At 40.2% G+C, this 15580-nt stretch overlaps 1 protein-coding gene across 3 annotated transcripts in view; it reads left to right on the top strand.

Moving 5' to 3' along the window:
• Window positions 1-15580, top strand: part of hivep3a (HIVEP zinc finger 3a) — a 75853-nt gene that overhangs the window by 31111 nt on the left and 29162 nt on the right. For 2 of the 3 annotated variants that reach the window (XM_014032438.1, XM_014032439.1), the window contains exons 2-4: window positions 4645-4736; window positions 8976-13158; window positions 14939-15117. In XM_014032438.1, coding sequence (XP_013887892.1) covers window positions 9316-13158; window positions 14939-15117 — 4022 coding nt within the window. In that variant the 5' untranslated portion in view covers window positions 4645-4736; window positions 8976-9315. The remainder of the gene's footprint in view (window positions 1-4644; window positions 4737-8975; window positions 13159-14938; window positions 15118-15580) is intronic. The other variant, XM_014032440.1, reaches the window with a different exon arrangement.

Consider the following 15580-nt stretch of genomic DNA (forward strand, 5'->3'; position numbering starts at 1 on the left):
GTCTTTATTTTACAGTTAAAATATGTTTATTAAATAAAGTCTAATGCTACAACTAATCATGGATCCTTTTAAAGTTGCTACAAATAATAAGCCTCTGAAATGTTTGAGTTTCTGTCCAAGTGTCAACACTTCGATATTTTTTAAGTGATATCAGTAGTTGTTACCTTGCAGCCGTGCCATCAGTCATACAGCATGAAAAACAGTTGAAAGGGAAGATTTGTAGGCTACAGCCTAACCAAACAAGATTCCATTTATCCTGTTTTTCAAGCTTTTAAGTCACTTTTTCATTAGCAAACTATAAAACAATTTATGTGACTCCATTTGTTTCATTTGTTGCTGGTGTCTCAAGCCAACATGCATGTTCCTGCAAACACATTTATATGGATGGAGCTGGTGAGCCTATCAGTCGGCCTGATCAGCACGTCTAGTCTTCATAAGTCTACTGAACTCCTGGTGATCTGGAACGTTCAGCAGCTGTTAAGTCTGTCTATGTTCAGCTCACATACTACACCCAGTAACAGACTTATTTAGGTAAGAAAAAAGCAACAAACTTGACAAATGGTTTGATTCACAGGTGTAAAGGTCTGATATTAGCTGATGTAGTCTCACACACCAACATTTAGAAGAGAAGGTGGTTTTATAGGCCTGGAAAATACACTGCCTGGCCAAAAAAACAAGTGTCCACTTGGATTTAATCAAGGTCTATGATCTGGGGTTGCTGTAGTTGGTCAGGTCTAGGTTCAGCAACAGTCTGTGCTCAAAGAATGAGGTCAGCTGACCTGAATATACTGAATGACCAGGTTATTCCATCAATGGTTTTTTCTCCTTATGGCACGGCACGGGCATATTCCAAGATGACAATGAATAGAATAGAATAGAATAGATTTTATTGTCATTATAATTTGCATCACAATGAAATTTTGCAGTTTAGAACACCCGTTCAAGAAGGACATAACAAACATGGGGGAACGAATGTTCAGGTCTTTCGCAATGATGGTCATGCTACCTTTTGCAGCTTAGGAAACAAGAAAACAATAGGAGAGGTAGTTTAAAAAAGATGCTCTGATTCTACGTTTACACATAAACACATAATCATACGCACAAAAGAACCACACGCTTAGTGCAAGGCAGCTAAGGAGGGGAGGGGGCTGGAGGTCAAACACATGGTATTGGGTGGGATGCAGCGGAGCCGATCACGTTACAGGTTAATACCCCGTGCTGGAACCATTCAGAGACCTCCAGAGTCCGAAACAAGTTGTTATAAGCTAAAGCTCAGATCACCAGAGTTCAGTTCTCTGTCCCACCATCGCGGCCTTCGGACTGGTCCACCCACGGATGATATGGGGGAGGGAATGGGGAATCAAGCCTTTGTTTCACATGTCATCCAGGGAGTTTGATAACGGCCAAGCCAAGGTCAGCAGCTGCAGGGATCCAAAGATAAACAAAATTGTTTTGGTACAAGCAGCCTTGATTTTCTCACTGCTTTAAAGTCTGTARCTGCATCTCTGTGATGGCAAAATGCCAATGTTCCGAATTTCATTACCTCCTCACCTCTCTTTCCTTCTGAAACTTCACCCAGGTGTAATCCTACATCTCATGGGCACGCTGCTGAGCTGTGATTCTCGTCAGAATCATATCCAGTTTGCGACTTATATCCCCTAGCCAATGAGTCTGTGCGTTTCCAGTACTGGAGATTCTGTCCATGGTTCCTGACAGCTTCTCACAGGCCCGGACTTCTGTCAGGATYGCTTTAATTTTCCGGTAAGACAGAACTCCTCCACAGTCGATCAGCAGGAATCCAGTTATCATAAATCCAAATATGTACAAACCTTCCACGTCTTTAATGGAAAGTGGCACCAAAGATCAGGTTCCTCCCCCAAGAAACAGTGACCCGACCGGCCACCACCATTCCACTGGGACAGCTGCGCTCCCCTCGCTCCAGTCTCAGTGTGGAAAAAAATAGTGTCGATTGCGTTCAGAGACCAGTTGACCAAATCCATAATTTCTTTTGTCAGGATTGCCAGGATTCATCGGGCTCTTATTTCTTATTTACCTCCTTATGGTTCCCCTCACTCACTTTAAGACCCRTGGTGACCGGTCCTTCTCCTCTGTGGCCCCCAGGCTCTGGAATGAACTCCCTTTTAATTCTGCGCTCCCTTGATAACATTGTCTCTTTCAAGAAACACCTAAAAACTCACTTTTCACTCAAGCGTTTAGCTAACGATTTTTTCACCAATGCCAGCCTACCTCCGTACTGAATGCTTGCCAATCTGTGTTTTTCTTTTATTGAACGTACGCCATAATTTTTCTCTCCCGCATTCATTACGTTTTGTGTATTGTTGTATATTTTGCTCTGCAGTGACCTTGTGTTTGAGTTACAATCTTAGAAATTAATCTTGACTTGATGTTTCTATTTTTCGTTGCTTATGTTTTAATTATGTTTTTCTGTTTCATTTTATTCTTTCCACCATTTTTATACTGTTACTGATTGTACAGCACCTTGTGAACATATTTCTGTGAAAGGCGCTTTATAAATAAAACTTTACTTACTTACTTACTTACTTATTGTGAAACAGTGGTTCAGGGAGCATGAGACGTCATTTTAACACATGGATTGGCTCCACAAAGTCCACTGAGTGTGTCAAGGTTGAATGTGCTGGAGAAGGCTTTGTGCAGTGGCAGGGCTCTAGAGTGCGACCAATTTGGTCGCAAATGTGACCAGATTTCCTAATAGTGCGACTAAAAAAAATGTCTGGTCGCACTGGTGTGACCAGTCGTTTGAGGGGGAGCGGTCGCCCACTGAAACTAAAAGTTTTCATCATGTTCCATAAAAATAATCCAGCAGTATCAATGGTCGCCCACCGACAGTCTCATGTCTCCTAATAACACTGAGCTCTGCTCGCGGCTCCGCTCCACACGTTTGTTGTTCTATCCTAATGGGGACTTTGCATTGGCTTCCATTTATTTCCCTGTCAGTTCTACAGCCAAACATAACCTCCCAGGTAGACTACACACCTGACCCAAACCCTAACCTCACCTGGCTGTGTGTACCAGGGAAATGGTCAATAATTGTACCCACCATGAAACAAAACAAGATGTGGACGGGTGCTCTCTCGTCCATCTTGTTAATTTAACAGTCRGGGTCTGAGCGCTGCAGATCATTTGAGCAGGACAATGAAGCTCACTGTATGGCAGGCCGCTTTTCCACTTAATCGACTTCACCACAGTTACATTCCAAGTWTCTGAAATAGGTTCTTCTGGGTCTCAGGAGGATAAAACTAGACATATTAGATATTTAAGTGAAATAATATAAAATAATTAGATTTAACTAATGATGAAATTGCAGACTTTTATGTTATTATTTTTAAAAAATCTGCACAACCTTTTAATACATATCAGTAATATTTCTGTTATTAATCATTATTCTCTGTTCATCATTCTGGTTGATCCAAGGCCAAAGGTCCACAGTTGTCCATCTGAGGGGCAGGTGTCTAAAAATGTAACCATTAAATGTTTAAGATGTTTATAAAATGTTCAGCTCTTAAACATTTGCACTTAGGATTTTATAGAATCACTTTAAATACTTTTCAGTAAGTTAAATGTCTACAATTCTGGTTCAAATAAAGAACTTCATGTTTACTAGATTCTTAACTAATTATTTTCAAGTTAATGTTGCCTTAATGAACAGTGATTAAAAAATAACCTGTAAAACTCTGATGTTAGGTGACGTGGTTGAAAATTTGGGTGCACCTAACTTTTGTGCTGGTGCACCTAAGAAAAACTGTTAGGCGCACCGGTGCAACCAGTGCACAAAGTTAGTCTAGAGCCCTGAGTGGTCAGACTCTACCATCATCAGTGCAAGATCTTGGTGAAAAATTAATTCAACACTGGATATAAATAAATCTTGTGATATTGCAGAAGCTTATTGAAACAATGCCACAGCGAATGCAAGCTGTAATCAAAGTTAAAGGCTGTCCATGTAAATATTAGTGTGTGTGACCTTTTGTTGGTGGTGACTTTGGCCAGGCAGTATATTTTTGGTGTAAAAGAAGAAGACTTCTTTGTGCTCTGACTGATATTATGACTGATAAGTTGCTAATACACCTGTCAGACTGTAACGTTTTAGACAACCAATGAATTTTTTTATGTCTRAATTACAAATAAAAGTATGCCAGTATGCAAATGTATTTGATTGGATTGTTGGCATTATAGAATGTACACGCCTAAAAGAGGCTTCCAGTTTTCATAAGTTGTCTGAAATGTCATAGTGACCGTGTTGATGGTTTTTTTGACAAAACGTCATGTCAAAAATGACTCAATAATCTACTTAAAAGAAGTTTTTTAACAATTAAAACATGCATTTCTTGTTTATATAGAAGCAATAATGGTAGACTTAAGTTTTATTTACTGTACACTGCAGAAAAAGTGTCCTTAATTTGATTATTTATTTATTTATTTGACAGTCTGGATATCATATTTCTTTTTCAAATCAGATCAAACCATGTCATACATCTGGTGTTTTTCACATTGACCTCTGAATGGTCACGTTGCATTTTGTCCACTTTTTACATCATTGTATTGGTATTATCAATGTCAATGTTGGTATCACTGATAACTGAGTTTGTTTCTCTACTCTACTTTCAGTGTTGCTCCTGTTTCAGAAGTGCTACTCTTTGCCAGATTAAGCAGGAAGTTGCAAGATCAAATGTAAACATCGGATGAAACAAGCATGGCAGGTAATAATTTAATCAACTTCAACCACATAATAAATTCAAATAAAATTATTTATAGAGCACATTTAAAAACAACTGCCAATGGCGTRAGTGCTTCACATAAAATAAAGCGCAAGAGACCATTTAAAACAATGAAATAAAAACATTTATAACTCTTAATTAAAAAAATTAAAATGATGCAAAAAATGTAATCTCTCACATTGTATTAAAATCTAGTGAGTGCAAATATGTTTTTGATTGATTGATTGATTGATTTTATTTAAGTGTCTTGCACCTTCTGGTGCCCAGCACTCATGGGCTCATAACAGTTTCTTAACCCTGAGGGCCTCAAAAGAACAACAGTTTTTAACTTTGGTCCACCGAACAGCATTGATTTTAAATAAGGTGTAATACACTTTCTCACCACTAGTAGCAGTAGTGCACCACTCAGATGTTTAACAACTTTAATATGTAGAAGAAAAAACCTGCTGAGAAWGGAAACTTATTTTAAATGAAAAGTAGAAGCAAAAATGAAAGTAACTCATCAAAAACACCAAAGTTTGTCACTAATATGAAGAGCAGCTTCTGTTTTTACCATGTAATATTTTAAAAGTTCAAAACATTATCAAATACAGTTGCAGATACAACTATATTTTAATTTGCACTTTATCAAATTAATTTTTGTAATTTATTTCTAAACATTTTGAATGTATTTTAAAGAAATAATTATTATGTTAAAATATTAAAAAATGTTTGTCATAATCATATTGATTATATCAATATTATGTCCGAATTGTACCAATATCAGTTATAAAATTAAWGTTGTTAGAATTAATTTTTAGAAAGATTGGGCAGATATAAGATATTTTCTGCTACCTTTCATTTTATTTGTGATTTAAATTTTTTCATTTCATATATAATTTTTTAAAGAAACAAACAAAACACGACTGCACCGCTTGATTCACTTCATTTATAAAGACAGCAACTGAAAACTTGTGTAATTTCTCACAACACTGAGTCATGTTAAAGTCACCATCTACTCTCCAACAGTTGTAGCTCTGTGAGGTTGCACCTATAAACTATTTTTATATGTAGGCATGTCTTGCAGGTCCAGCATTATTGGTATAAATAAATGAATGGAAATGAATGGGTGATTTGCTATATTTGAAATAAATTTTACTTAGATTTAGTTGGACTAATCTTACATACTAAATGCAGAACATTTTGTCTGTCTGCTATAAACTCTTTGTACAGTTAACTGACTGACCTATGTAAATTTAGCAATTCAGTCTAAACTGCAAACAAAACCYACTGAAGAAACACTACTGTGTTTTATAGATTACTTGTTTTAATGCAAAGGTTTCAGGGTTTCTACGTACGGTGCATCACAAGTTAATTTAAAGATGGTTATAACCAGTTATCAAGTCATTTGGAAAACGTCCAGCAGTTTTTCAGCCTTCCACCAGAATGTGGGTGTAGAAACCAGCTGGTCAGTGCGTGGGTTGCCTTGTTTACTGTTTCTGTGTGCTGGCACAAAATATCAGTGTATTTCTGCAGTATCTCCACTGAAGAGCTCTAAACTAATATACATCCCAACGTTTAAAGTAGCTAAAATTACAGCTGATGTGATGACATTTAGAAGTAATAAAGTAAGTTTCACATGCGCTGCACTCCATGAAATACATTGCAAAGAACATGCAGTTGGCATAATGTTGAGTATTATTTAGATAATATTAACTGTCCTGATGCATCCCAGTGATACATATAGAAAAAAAGGTTTAGTAGGTGAAAAAGTCTCTTGAAGGAGAGACGAAACGTTTCATTAAAGAAGAAACCATCCAGAGGACCTACTAAACTTTTTTAACCATATTAAGACGTTTCCACTTTAGCATTTCTTGGTTCTAAACTTAACCTAAAGTCAAGTTCAGGAATCTTTATTTATTCCCTAAAACAGTGGTCTTGAACCCTGTTCTTTATGACCCACTGTCCTGCAGGTTTTAGATGTTTCCCTCTTTGTCACACCTGATTCAAATAATTAAATTACTCAGAATGTCATCAAGTTTAGCAGAATTCTGTCAATTTATCATTATTTCAGGCAGGCGTGTTAAAGCATGACAACTAGAGATGCGCAGATATGAAAATTTCAGCYGATATTGATATCAGCTGTTTATGGCTGATAACTAATATTTATATTATTTTAATAATAATTTTTATATATACATACACACAAACATACTTGTGTCTTTTTTTAATACCGCAAAAAAAAAAAAAAATACCAGACCGCTGACATGGGTCTCTACTTCAGTTATTACTGGCTGTGCAGCATCAATATCACTATCATGATCAAACAGATACTATTCGACCAGCCATTTCCCCTCCCAAGACAGAAACACAAACAGCAACAAGCAGGAAATCAATATCTGACGTTAATATCAACCCAGTTTTACTTATCGGACCAATACCGATATGCTAAAAATGACCAACACTGGCCAAAACCCATGTGAATGTGATATCGTTCATCCCTAACGAAAACATCTAAACATGCAGGAAAGTGGGTCATGAGGAACAGGGTTGATGACCTCTGCCCAATGGGCAATTTATTTCACAGCAAATATTTAAAAAACCCAAAACATTCATATACAGTATAACAGGACAAACTTATCTCAACACTAACATTACAACTGCTCACTAAAAACCCTGATTTTTGTATTTGCCAGTCTAATGCTGCTTGTCAAAAATGCATCCAACACKTCAAGTTAAACACTTGTGCACTTTGAGGTCATCCACTCGTCAAAATTGCCCTTGACACGCATGACGCGCATCACGTGTGTCGGGAGGTGCCTCCTGCCAGCCTCTGTTTAATTGTGGATGAAATAAAAKAAGTGGCTTTGATTTATTTACTGAGAGCAAGAGCACGTCGCACTCACCAGATAATTAATTCATAATAATTCACCAGATAATTCAGAGGAGTTCGGAGTTTGGTGAGTTTCACCACTCCAGGAACTGCGAGCTGACGAGGCTTGCTTTCAGAACTATTTTTGTCCTGAGCCCAGTTTGATGAGCCGCTGACCCGCATCTGTGCCCGCATCTCCTGCCAGGGCATTAATTACAGGCTCTCGATTTCAGCTGGAGAGCTCCTGTCCACCTGTCTCAGGTTAATGGACATCAGGAGACTGTCCCATCGGAAAATTTGTCACTACCTCACACAGTGGAGTCTCTCTGATTGGTTGATGCTCCGCGTCGAGCTGCTAAAGTTCATATTTTTCCATCTTCAGCGTTTAATGCGGATCAAGCGCGTCGAACACCAAAACACGCCGCGCTAGACGTGCCGCAACACTTCTTGACACTCCTTGATGCAAGTCCACCCTAGACTTTTTATGTAAACCTCTTCAGCTGTCTGAATGATATAAAAACCTGGCTAAAACTAAACTTTCTGAATYTAAATGAGMGTRAAACTGAAGTAATCACTTTTGGTAAAGTAAATTCAGATGACATTGGCCCYTTATTTTCATACAGCCATTCTACTGTCAAGAATCTGGGTTTTCTCCTTGACGGTGCCTTTAAATTGGATAAACAGATTAATTCAGTTGTAAAATCAAGTTTTTTCCAATTAAGACTAATTGCTAAGTTATTCTAACACATTCTTATGTCGGACTCGTAAAATATTGACGCTTGARCTGACCCGTCTGTCCTTGCCGCCTGCGGCTTTTCCGGYTTRCGTCACAGGATTAACRGTTWACTTTATGGTCTGTGGTTAACATGACRGATCAGGATTATTGGTTAACGTTAGGGTCTGTGGTCAGCGATAATGGTTAATTTGAGATACTGAGGTCATGGATAGGCTGTACATAACTAATATAGGTTAAATTTAGAGTCTGGGGAAAATGGTTAACATGAGGGATCAGGGTTATTGGTTAAATTTAGGGTCTGTGTTCAGGGACTCATCCTCCTCCGCCTCATCTCATACAGAATGGACGTGCGGGGTATACCCCGCGCATCAACATATTGACGCTTGGTCAAGCGTCAATATGTTGACACGGGGGGCATGAGAATGGGCTCGTTATTCTTAAAAAGAACCCTTTCTTACTTCTAATTGAAGCTGAGCTCCCACTCCACCCCCTGCAAAAAATACTGTTACTGCCTACCTATCTCAAAGATGCATTCAACCTTTATCTCAGAACATACATAAAACATTCAAGTTTCCATTTGTTGTTAGAGTTTTGACTGAGGTATCCTGTGAAATATGTTGTTTTTCTTCCACAGATCCCTATGATGAGAAGACAGAAGAATCACGCAAACAGTTCAGCCACATTAACATCAGAATGAGTGACAGCAGTACTTGATGATTGAAAGGAAGTCCTCCACACAACATGAGTCGATAAGATTGAATTAATCAATGCTAATGCTCTGTATTTGATGGCATAATYCAGTCTTTTGCCCAGCAATTGAGTTTGCCAGTCAAGCAAGTACCATGTCTGCAAGGAAAATAAAGTGAATAACTTGAATTACCATATATAAACCCAGTTAATGATTGGGCTTTAAATCTATTGCCTGGTTCAGGCAGACGTGGCCCAAGTGTCTACCTGGGCTTCCCTTCTGTTTTATGGAGGGCTTGCATAGTCAGTTAATGACTGGGGAGCAGTCCGGAGGTCCAGAACATCGTCAGCCAGAATCTCCTCAGTGCAAGTCTTCTTCTCAGCTCAGTCGGCAACAACCAACCAGTTCCTYAAAACCTCATGGAGCACCACAGCAGCTCAAACAACCCAGAAGACAGAACCCTGAACGTAAACGCCTGCGTCACCAGAGGCAGTGTGTTGGCTTGGATACAGTGCTGGAGCCCAAACATGAAGCATCAACAGCAGCAAAACAAACTTCAGTTTTCACTTTGTCATCAGGAGTCTTACCTACTTCAGCAGATCCCACTACAGAAACCACATCCAAAACCCAGGAGGACAACCTCAAACAGAAACGTGAGCGTAAGCCCCAGAGGCCAGGAAAATATGTTTGCACATATTGTGGGCGTGCATGTGCAAAGCCTAGTGTCCTACAGAAACATATTCGCTCCCACACAGGTGAAAGACCCTATCCCTGTGCCCCATGTGGTTTCTCTTTTAAGACAAAGAGTAACCTGTACAAACACCGTAAATCACATACCCACAGGGTGAAGGCGGGTCTGGCACTTGGGGAGACAAAATCTTATGAGGATCAAGTCACAGAGTCAGAGGATGAAACTAGGCAACTGTCAACTCTTTCCTCCCTCACAGAGAAACAAAGCAGTACAAGCCCAGCAAAGAGTCATGAAATGGCCAAAGCTTGCACAGGAGGAGGTAATGACTCCTATGCAGTTAAAAAGAGACTTGCCCTCCGTCTCAGTAGAGGGAAACATGCTACTCAAGACTCATCTGATGAAAAGTCATCACTTCTAACTTTAGGCAGTAAAGGCAGTACAGAATCTGGCTACTTTTCACGTTCTGAAAGTACTGAGCAGGTACAAGACAGCCCCCCAAACTCAAGTGCCAAAAGCTATGCTGAAATCATCCTTGGTAAATATGGACGACTTGGGCAACTACAGAGGATGTCTCATCCTCAGGACCTGCATGTCTCTGGTCAGGAGGAGAAAAACATCTCATTCACTGTACCCAAAAAGCAGGTCATTGACCATATCACTAAACTTATCACCATCAACGAGGCGGTGGTGGACACCAGCAAAATCGACAGTGTAAAACCAAGGAGATTCTCACTGTCCAGAAAGAACAGTTTAGAGGCTCAGAAGAGTCCAGGTGTGAATGAACAGCTTATTCATAGCCCTAAATGTATAGAGCTTAGCTGTAAAAGTACTGGTTCCATTAGCATGGGAGTTCCATGTGAAAAATTTCATCAACCATCCCTTAAAGCAGAGCAAATAGCTAACCAAATTTCCTCAGCTTCCCTAGTTAGAAGTCATTCAATGCCATCTACATCTAGTTCCTGTGACACCTCCAGTGTTGGTTCAGGCAAATTCCGCTCAAGTCAGTCCTTTGATGAACAGCAACATTCTGGCACTCCAGCTACCCGTCGTTTTGGAACACTAAGAAGGCAGCCAGCAATTGAAATTCCACCCGGTACTGATCTTACAAAAGAGGACTTTGACTCCTCTCATTCACTTTACCCCCAAAACATGAGCACAGTATCTGAACACAAGCAATACCTACCACAGCCATATGAATGTGAAGCCTGTGGCACTGGCTGCAAGGACTGGGAAGGTTATAAGAAACACAAGAAAAACCTRTGCTTTGCTCATCATCCTCAAATTGAGGTGGTAATGAATCAAATGGAGCCTTCACAGTTAAGTATTCTTTCAGTCAGAGCAGGAGCTTCAACAGTTCGCAAGAGAAGGAAAGAGGAGAGTTTTGAGTTTGATGAACCCACATCTTTGTTGCCCTCCTCCACCATCTTGACAGGACAATGCAAAAATGAACGTAGTGGAGCTTACGAGGGCCCCAGAAGGTCTGCCACGCAAACCTGTTCAGTGATTCAACACACAAGTTCTTTTGAGAAACAAGAATCATTCTGCTGTGATAATCGAAGCCTGGAGAAAACAAAGAACTCACCACCACAAGAATATCAGCTGGTCTCTAAAAAACAACCCCAACATCAATCAACTAAACATACAACCCGAAAGCTGGTTCGCCAAAATAATGTGCAGGTTCCAGAAATACTTGTAACAGAAGATATTCCAGAGACCTCACTGGAGTCAACCAACATGGCAAGAAATTTAGAAAAGCTTGATGAATTTCATTGGCCACAGCGTAGCCCCTCTCTAGCGCAGCTTCCTATTGAAAAGCTTCCACCGAAGAAGAAGCGTTTACGTCTAGCCGAGGCTGCCCAGTCCTCGGGTGAATCCAGTTTTGACTCCATATCTCTGCCTCGTAGCCCTAGTCAAGACAGTAGTGCATCATTTGCTTCCAGTCGTTCTACATCTTATGAAGAACCAAACAGAGCAGACATGGAAATAACATCATCAACACCACTGAGGAGGTCAAGAGCCCCTCACATGTTAACTGTGCCTGGGGTGCATCAGCACAGAGAGATGAGGCGCTCAGCATCTGAGCAAGCTCCTCATGACCCACAACCAAGTGTCCTAATGGCCGAGACCCGAAGTAAGTCTTTTGATCATAGTTGCCTCTCCCCTGAGCGCTCTGCAGTTGGCTGGAAAGAAAGAAGAAAATGCCTCCTTATGAGACATGCAGCAATCAGGGATCGAGATGAGGATGACGATCAGTGTACCATCCTGAGCCGTAGTCCTGGACATGTCAGTCCCAGCAGATCGTCTCAAACAAGCCCCAGTTCTGTGTATTGCAGCAATTCGTCTTCTCCCCCTTTGTCAAGTGCCAGAGCCCTGAGTAATCCTGAGGGGCCACACTGCAAAGACCATTTCCCTCAATGGAAATTAAGTCAAAACATTCAGTTGATGGCAAGCACAGAACTCCCAAAACCCTCTGACCTTTCTGTAGGTGTCATAAAGGAGGCCTCGTACATCCACCCGGAAAAGCTTCCTCCCCAAGCCCCACAGCCCAGTTCTACATGCGGAGCGTCAGGAGCAGCCAGAGCCCACTATCTCCCCGTGTCTACAGGGCTGAAGCTAGAGATTCCCATACAACATGACAATTATTCCGAGGTTCGACACAGTCACTCCCTCACACAGCAACATGTCCCTCACATTACGTCTAGTCTGGAGCTCCTSAGGCCCCTCACATCTTTAGCGATAGCAGTCCGTCTTCAAACAGAAACCCTGATTCCAGGATGTGCAATATATACGACTCTCTCTCAGTCCACCACACCAAGGCCTCAGGAGGCTTTTGATGCTGTTTCACCCTTCGTAGGTACTTCAGCGGCTGAATCCAGGAACCACAATAACAGGAGTTTAGATCTACACCTGTGGTCTGATAATGGCCTGAAGTTGTCAGGCTCTGGGGGCAACAAACGCATGCTTTCTCCTTCAAACAGTATTGAGCTCCATCCTGAGTCCCAACAGCAGCAGAAAAGAGTTAAAGAAGAAGAGGAGGATGATGTGGTTGTGGAATGTACCGACCCAGCAGCAGTTGACAGATGCAATCAAAAGCTCGAACAGGAAAGTCAGTCATGTTTACCAGATGTTTGTTGTCCTGTCTCAAGCATTAAAGCCTCCTTTCCAAGTCTGCTCTCCAGCACTTGTAATAGCTGGTGTTATTTGAACTACATTAAGCCAAACCCTTCAGCTTTGGATGAACATAAGCCCTCAGTGTATTCATCATGGTCTACCAGCAGCTATGACCCCAACCCACCAGGGCTCTCCAGTAAGACAGCTCTCTCTCTGCTGCACTGTAAGCAAAGGCTCAGTCCCTCCATTTACACTACGTCACCAATGTCAATCAATATGGCTGAATCCAGGGAGCCAGAGGATGACAAAAGACCTTGCCATACTCAGGTAATGATTATACCTGTCTGTAAGGTCTTAGGAAGTGCTCGCTAATATAGTTTAAGTTACTAGTCTATTGAAATTGTTACATTATTGAACATTGTTGTAAATAAACCATACTTATTGCTCTTGGACACATGTTTTAAATTAACACTAAAAGCATAATGCAAATTTATAATATCGAACATAGAAATTAAGCATAATTATTCAAACGTTAATAAACATTGACCTCCAGCCTATCAAATTCATAAATGTAGTTATGTGCTAATAACCACAGAATAATAAATATTACACAAATTAAAAGTGCATTAACAAGAACAAGAAATAAACCTACAAACACAAACAAAACACTGACAGATGGCTGCAGACAGCATAATAACCACAGCATTCACAGATCTGAGTATTGTTTTACTATTCTTTAACCGAGAATAAAATAAAATGCACTGTAAGTATTCAGTTTTCTTAAAGAAATTGAGCTCCAGTCCAGTGCAACCTTTACAGACAATGCATATTGAGCTGAAGTACCTTTCCTGAATGGAGCAGCACAGTCTCCTCTCACTGAACTGTCAGTTAGCTTCAGTGATGTGGTGAGGTTCATGGATGGTGAGGCACTCAGTTCATCAGAATCAGATTTATAAAGAACCCTACAGAACAACTTATTCACTATATGACTGGCAGACGTTAATGGGTTATGTTTCATATCTCACATCAGTGTTATTTACACAAACTGCAGCTCATTTGATGACTGATGATTAAAACAAAGTTCTTATATCCTGCCTTTACATATAACTTAGTTCATGCACTGCTCAGAATGTCCCATGTGAGTCCAAACACTGTCACAAGTTGAAACATGTCAGGGTGAAAAAAGTGTCTCTCAGGACATCCACACAGCCACTTTTTGTTTCAGAAGAGCTTTAGTCTCAGCTGTGGTGTGGCTCTTATTTGCCTGGTGCTTCCAAGTCCAGTTTAGAAAATAGTTTAAGCTTTAAAATATACAATCCTCCATTCTAAAAATCAGGTTTAAAAGAGAGAAAACAAATGGATCCCTGCTGTACTTTACTTTATAAACTTAAACTTTACAAAACAGGTACCAAAAACCATAGATACAGGCTAGATAAGTCATAGAGTCTCCTGCGTCCTCACATGGCGGCCATCTTAGGACAGTCAGCAACACTAGCAGTAGCTGTGGTTTAGGTTGGGTTTAGGACCAAGGTGTGAATTGAGTTTAGGTTAGTTTTAGGGTCAGGTAGGTACCTGTGAGCTTAGCCTTAGTAAATGGTCAGGGTTAGGATATAAAATTTCAAATCTCATCCTGTATTTGAACAGGAAATGAGAACATACAGTGATTTTGAATAAGAAAAACAAAAAGTGTTTAAATTAATTCAAAATGTGTTTATAGTACAAAGCATTTTATAAATAAGACAATTTAATGTGTTTAATATTGTTTTTTTTCTTTTTATTATCCATGATGACAGGGGAGGCTCTGCCATCATAATTAATTCAGCCTCTTGTTCAACTCATCATACTTTTGTTTTGGCTGTGCTACCTCCCTCTTTGATCTGTTCCATCCTTGTATTCCTGTTTTTGGTCACTTGGCAGCCGACCGGATGACTGATTTATTCTGTTTTAAGTGTATGTAAAGAAAAGATAGTTTAAAAACTTGAATAAAATGCTATTTAAGTTAACTTTAAAAACAAGGTGTAAAAGACACTTAGAAAAGTTCCTGTTTTTGCCTCTGGGCATGCTGGAAGAGTGTTGGTAAATTTTCCCATGTCTCTCTTGAGTTTAGGTGTCCAACAGCCCGTCCTGCAGCAGAGACTGTGAGGAGATGGAAAGGGAACCACTCGCAACTGACGACAACCTGTCAGGCAAAAGTCAGGAGGAAAAAGAGAAAGAAAAAACAAAGGAACAGATCCATCAGTTTTCCAAACATAAAGAGCCTCCTGAAGTTCTGATCTGTGAGACCAGGTAAGCTCAGCACAGGGCTCAAATATTAGTTTGATTTAGACCCTTTATTGATACTGATGTATCTCCTTGTGTCATGCTCAATACAGTATTTTCCAAAGACATGTCTATTCCTGTTCCCCACGGTAAAGAGGCTGTTAGCTGTTTTTTTATTGACAGAGCTTGTTTGTTGAAGCCAGGMAACTACTGCTCCTGCAGAGATTCATTTACATCAACCATCAGTGCCTCTCACATGGAGCTACACACCGGTGTGTGTGTTGGTGCCACACTGGCATTGAAAACATTGAGGGAAAATCCACATGTATGCTTTGGTACTGTATATTACATCACCTGCTACAGAAAATATCTATCTATCTATCTTGAAATCCGTTGTGGCTCCTCCCCCAGTCTACCCACTAGGACACTGATGGGTCTTGGAGAGGAGACGATGTCTCCCTCTTGGTTTGGAGGAGATGGGCCGGACCTA

Source organism: Austrofundulus limnaeus, unplaced genomic scaffold (genome assembly GCF_001266775.1).
Source record: "Austrofundulus limnaeus strain Quisiro unplaced genomic scaffold, Austrofundulus_limnaeus-1.0 Scaffold1448, whole genome shotgun sequence".
NCBI lineage: Eukaryota > Metazoa > Chordata > Actinopteri > Cyprinodontiformes > Rivulidae > Austrofundulus > Austrofundulus limnaeus.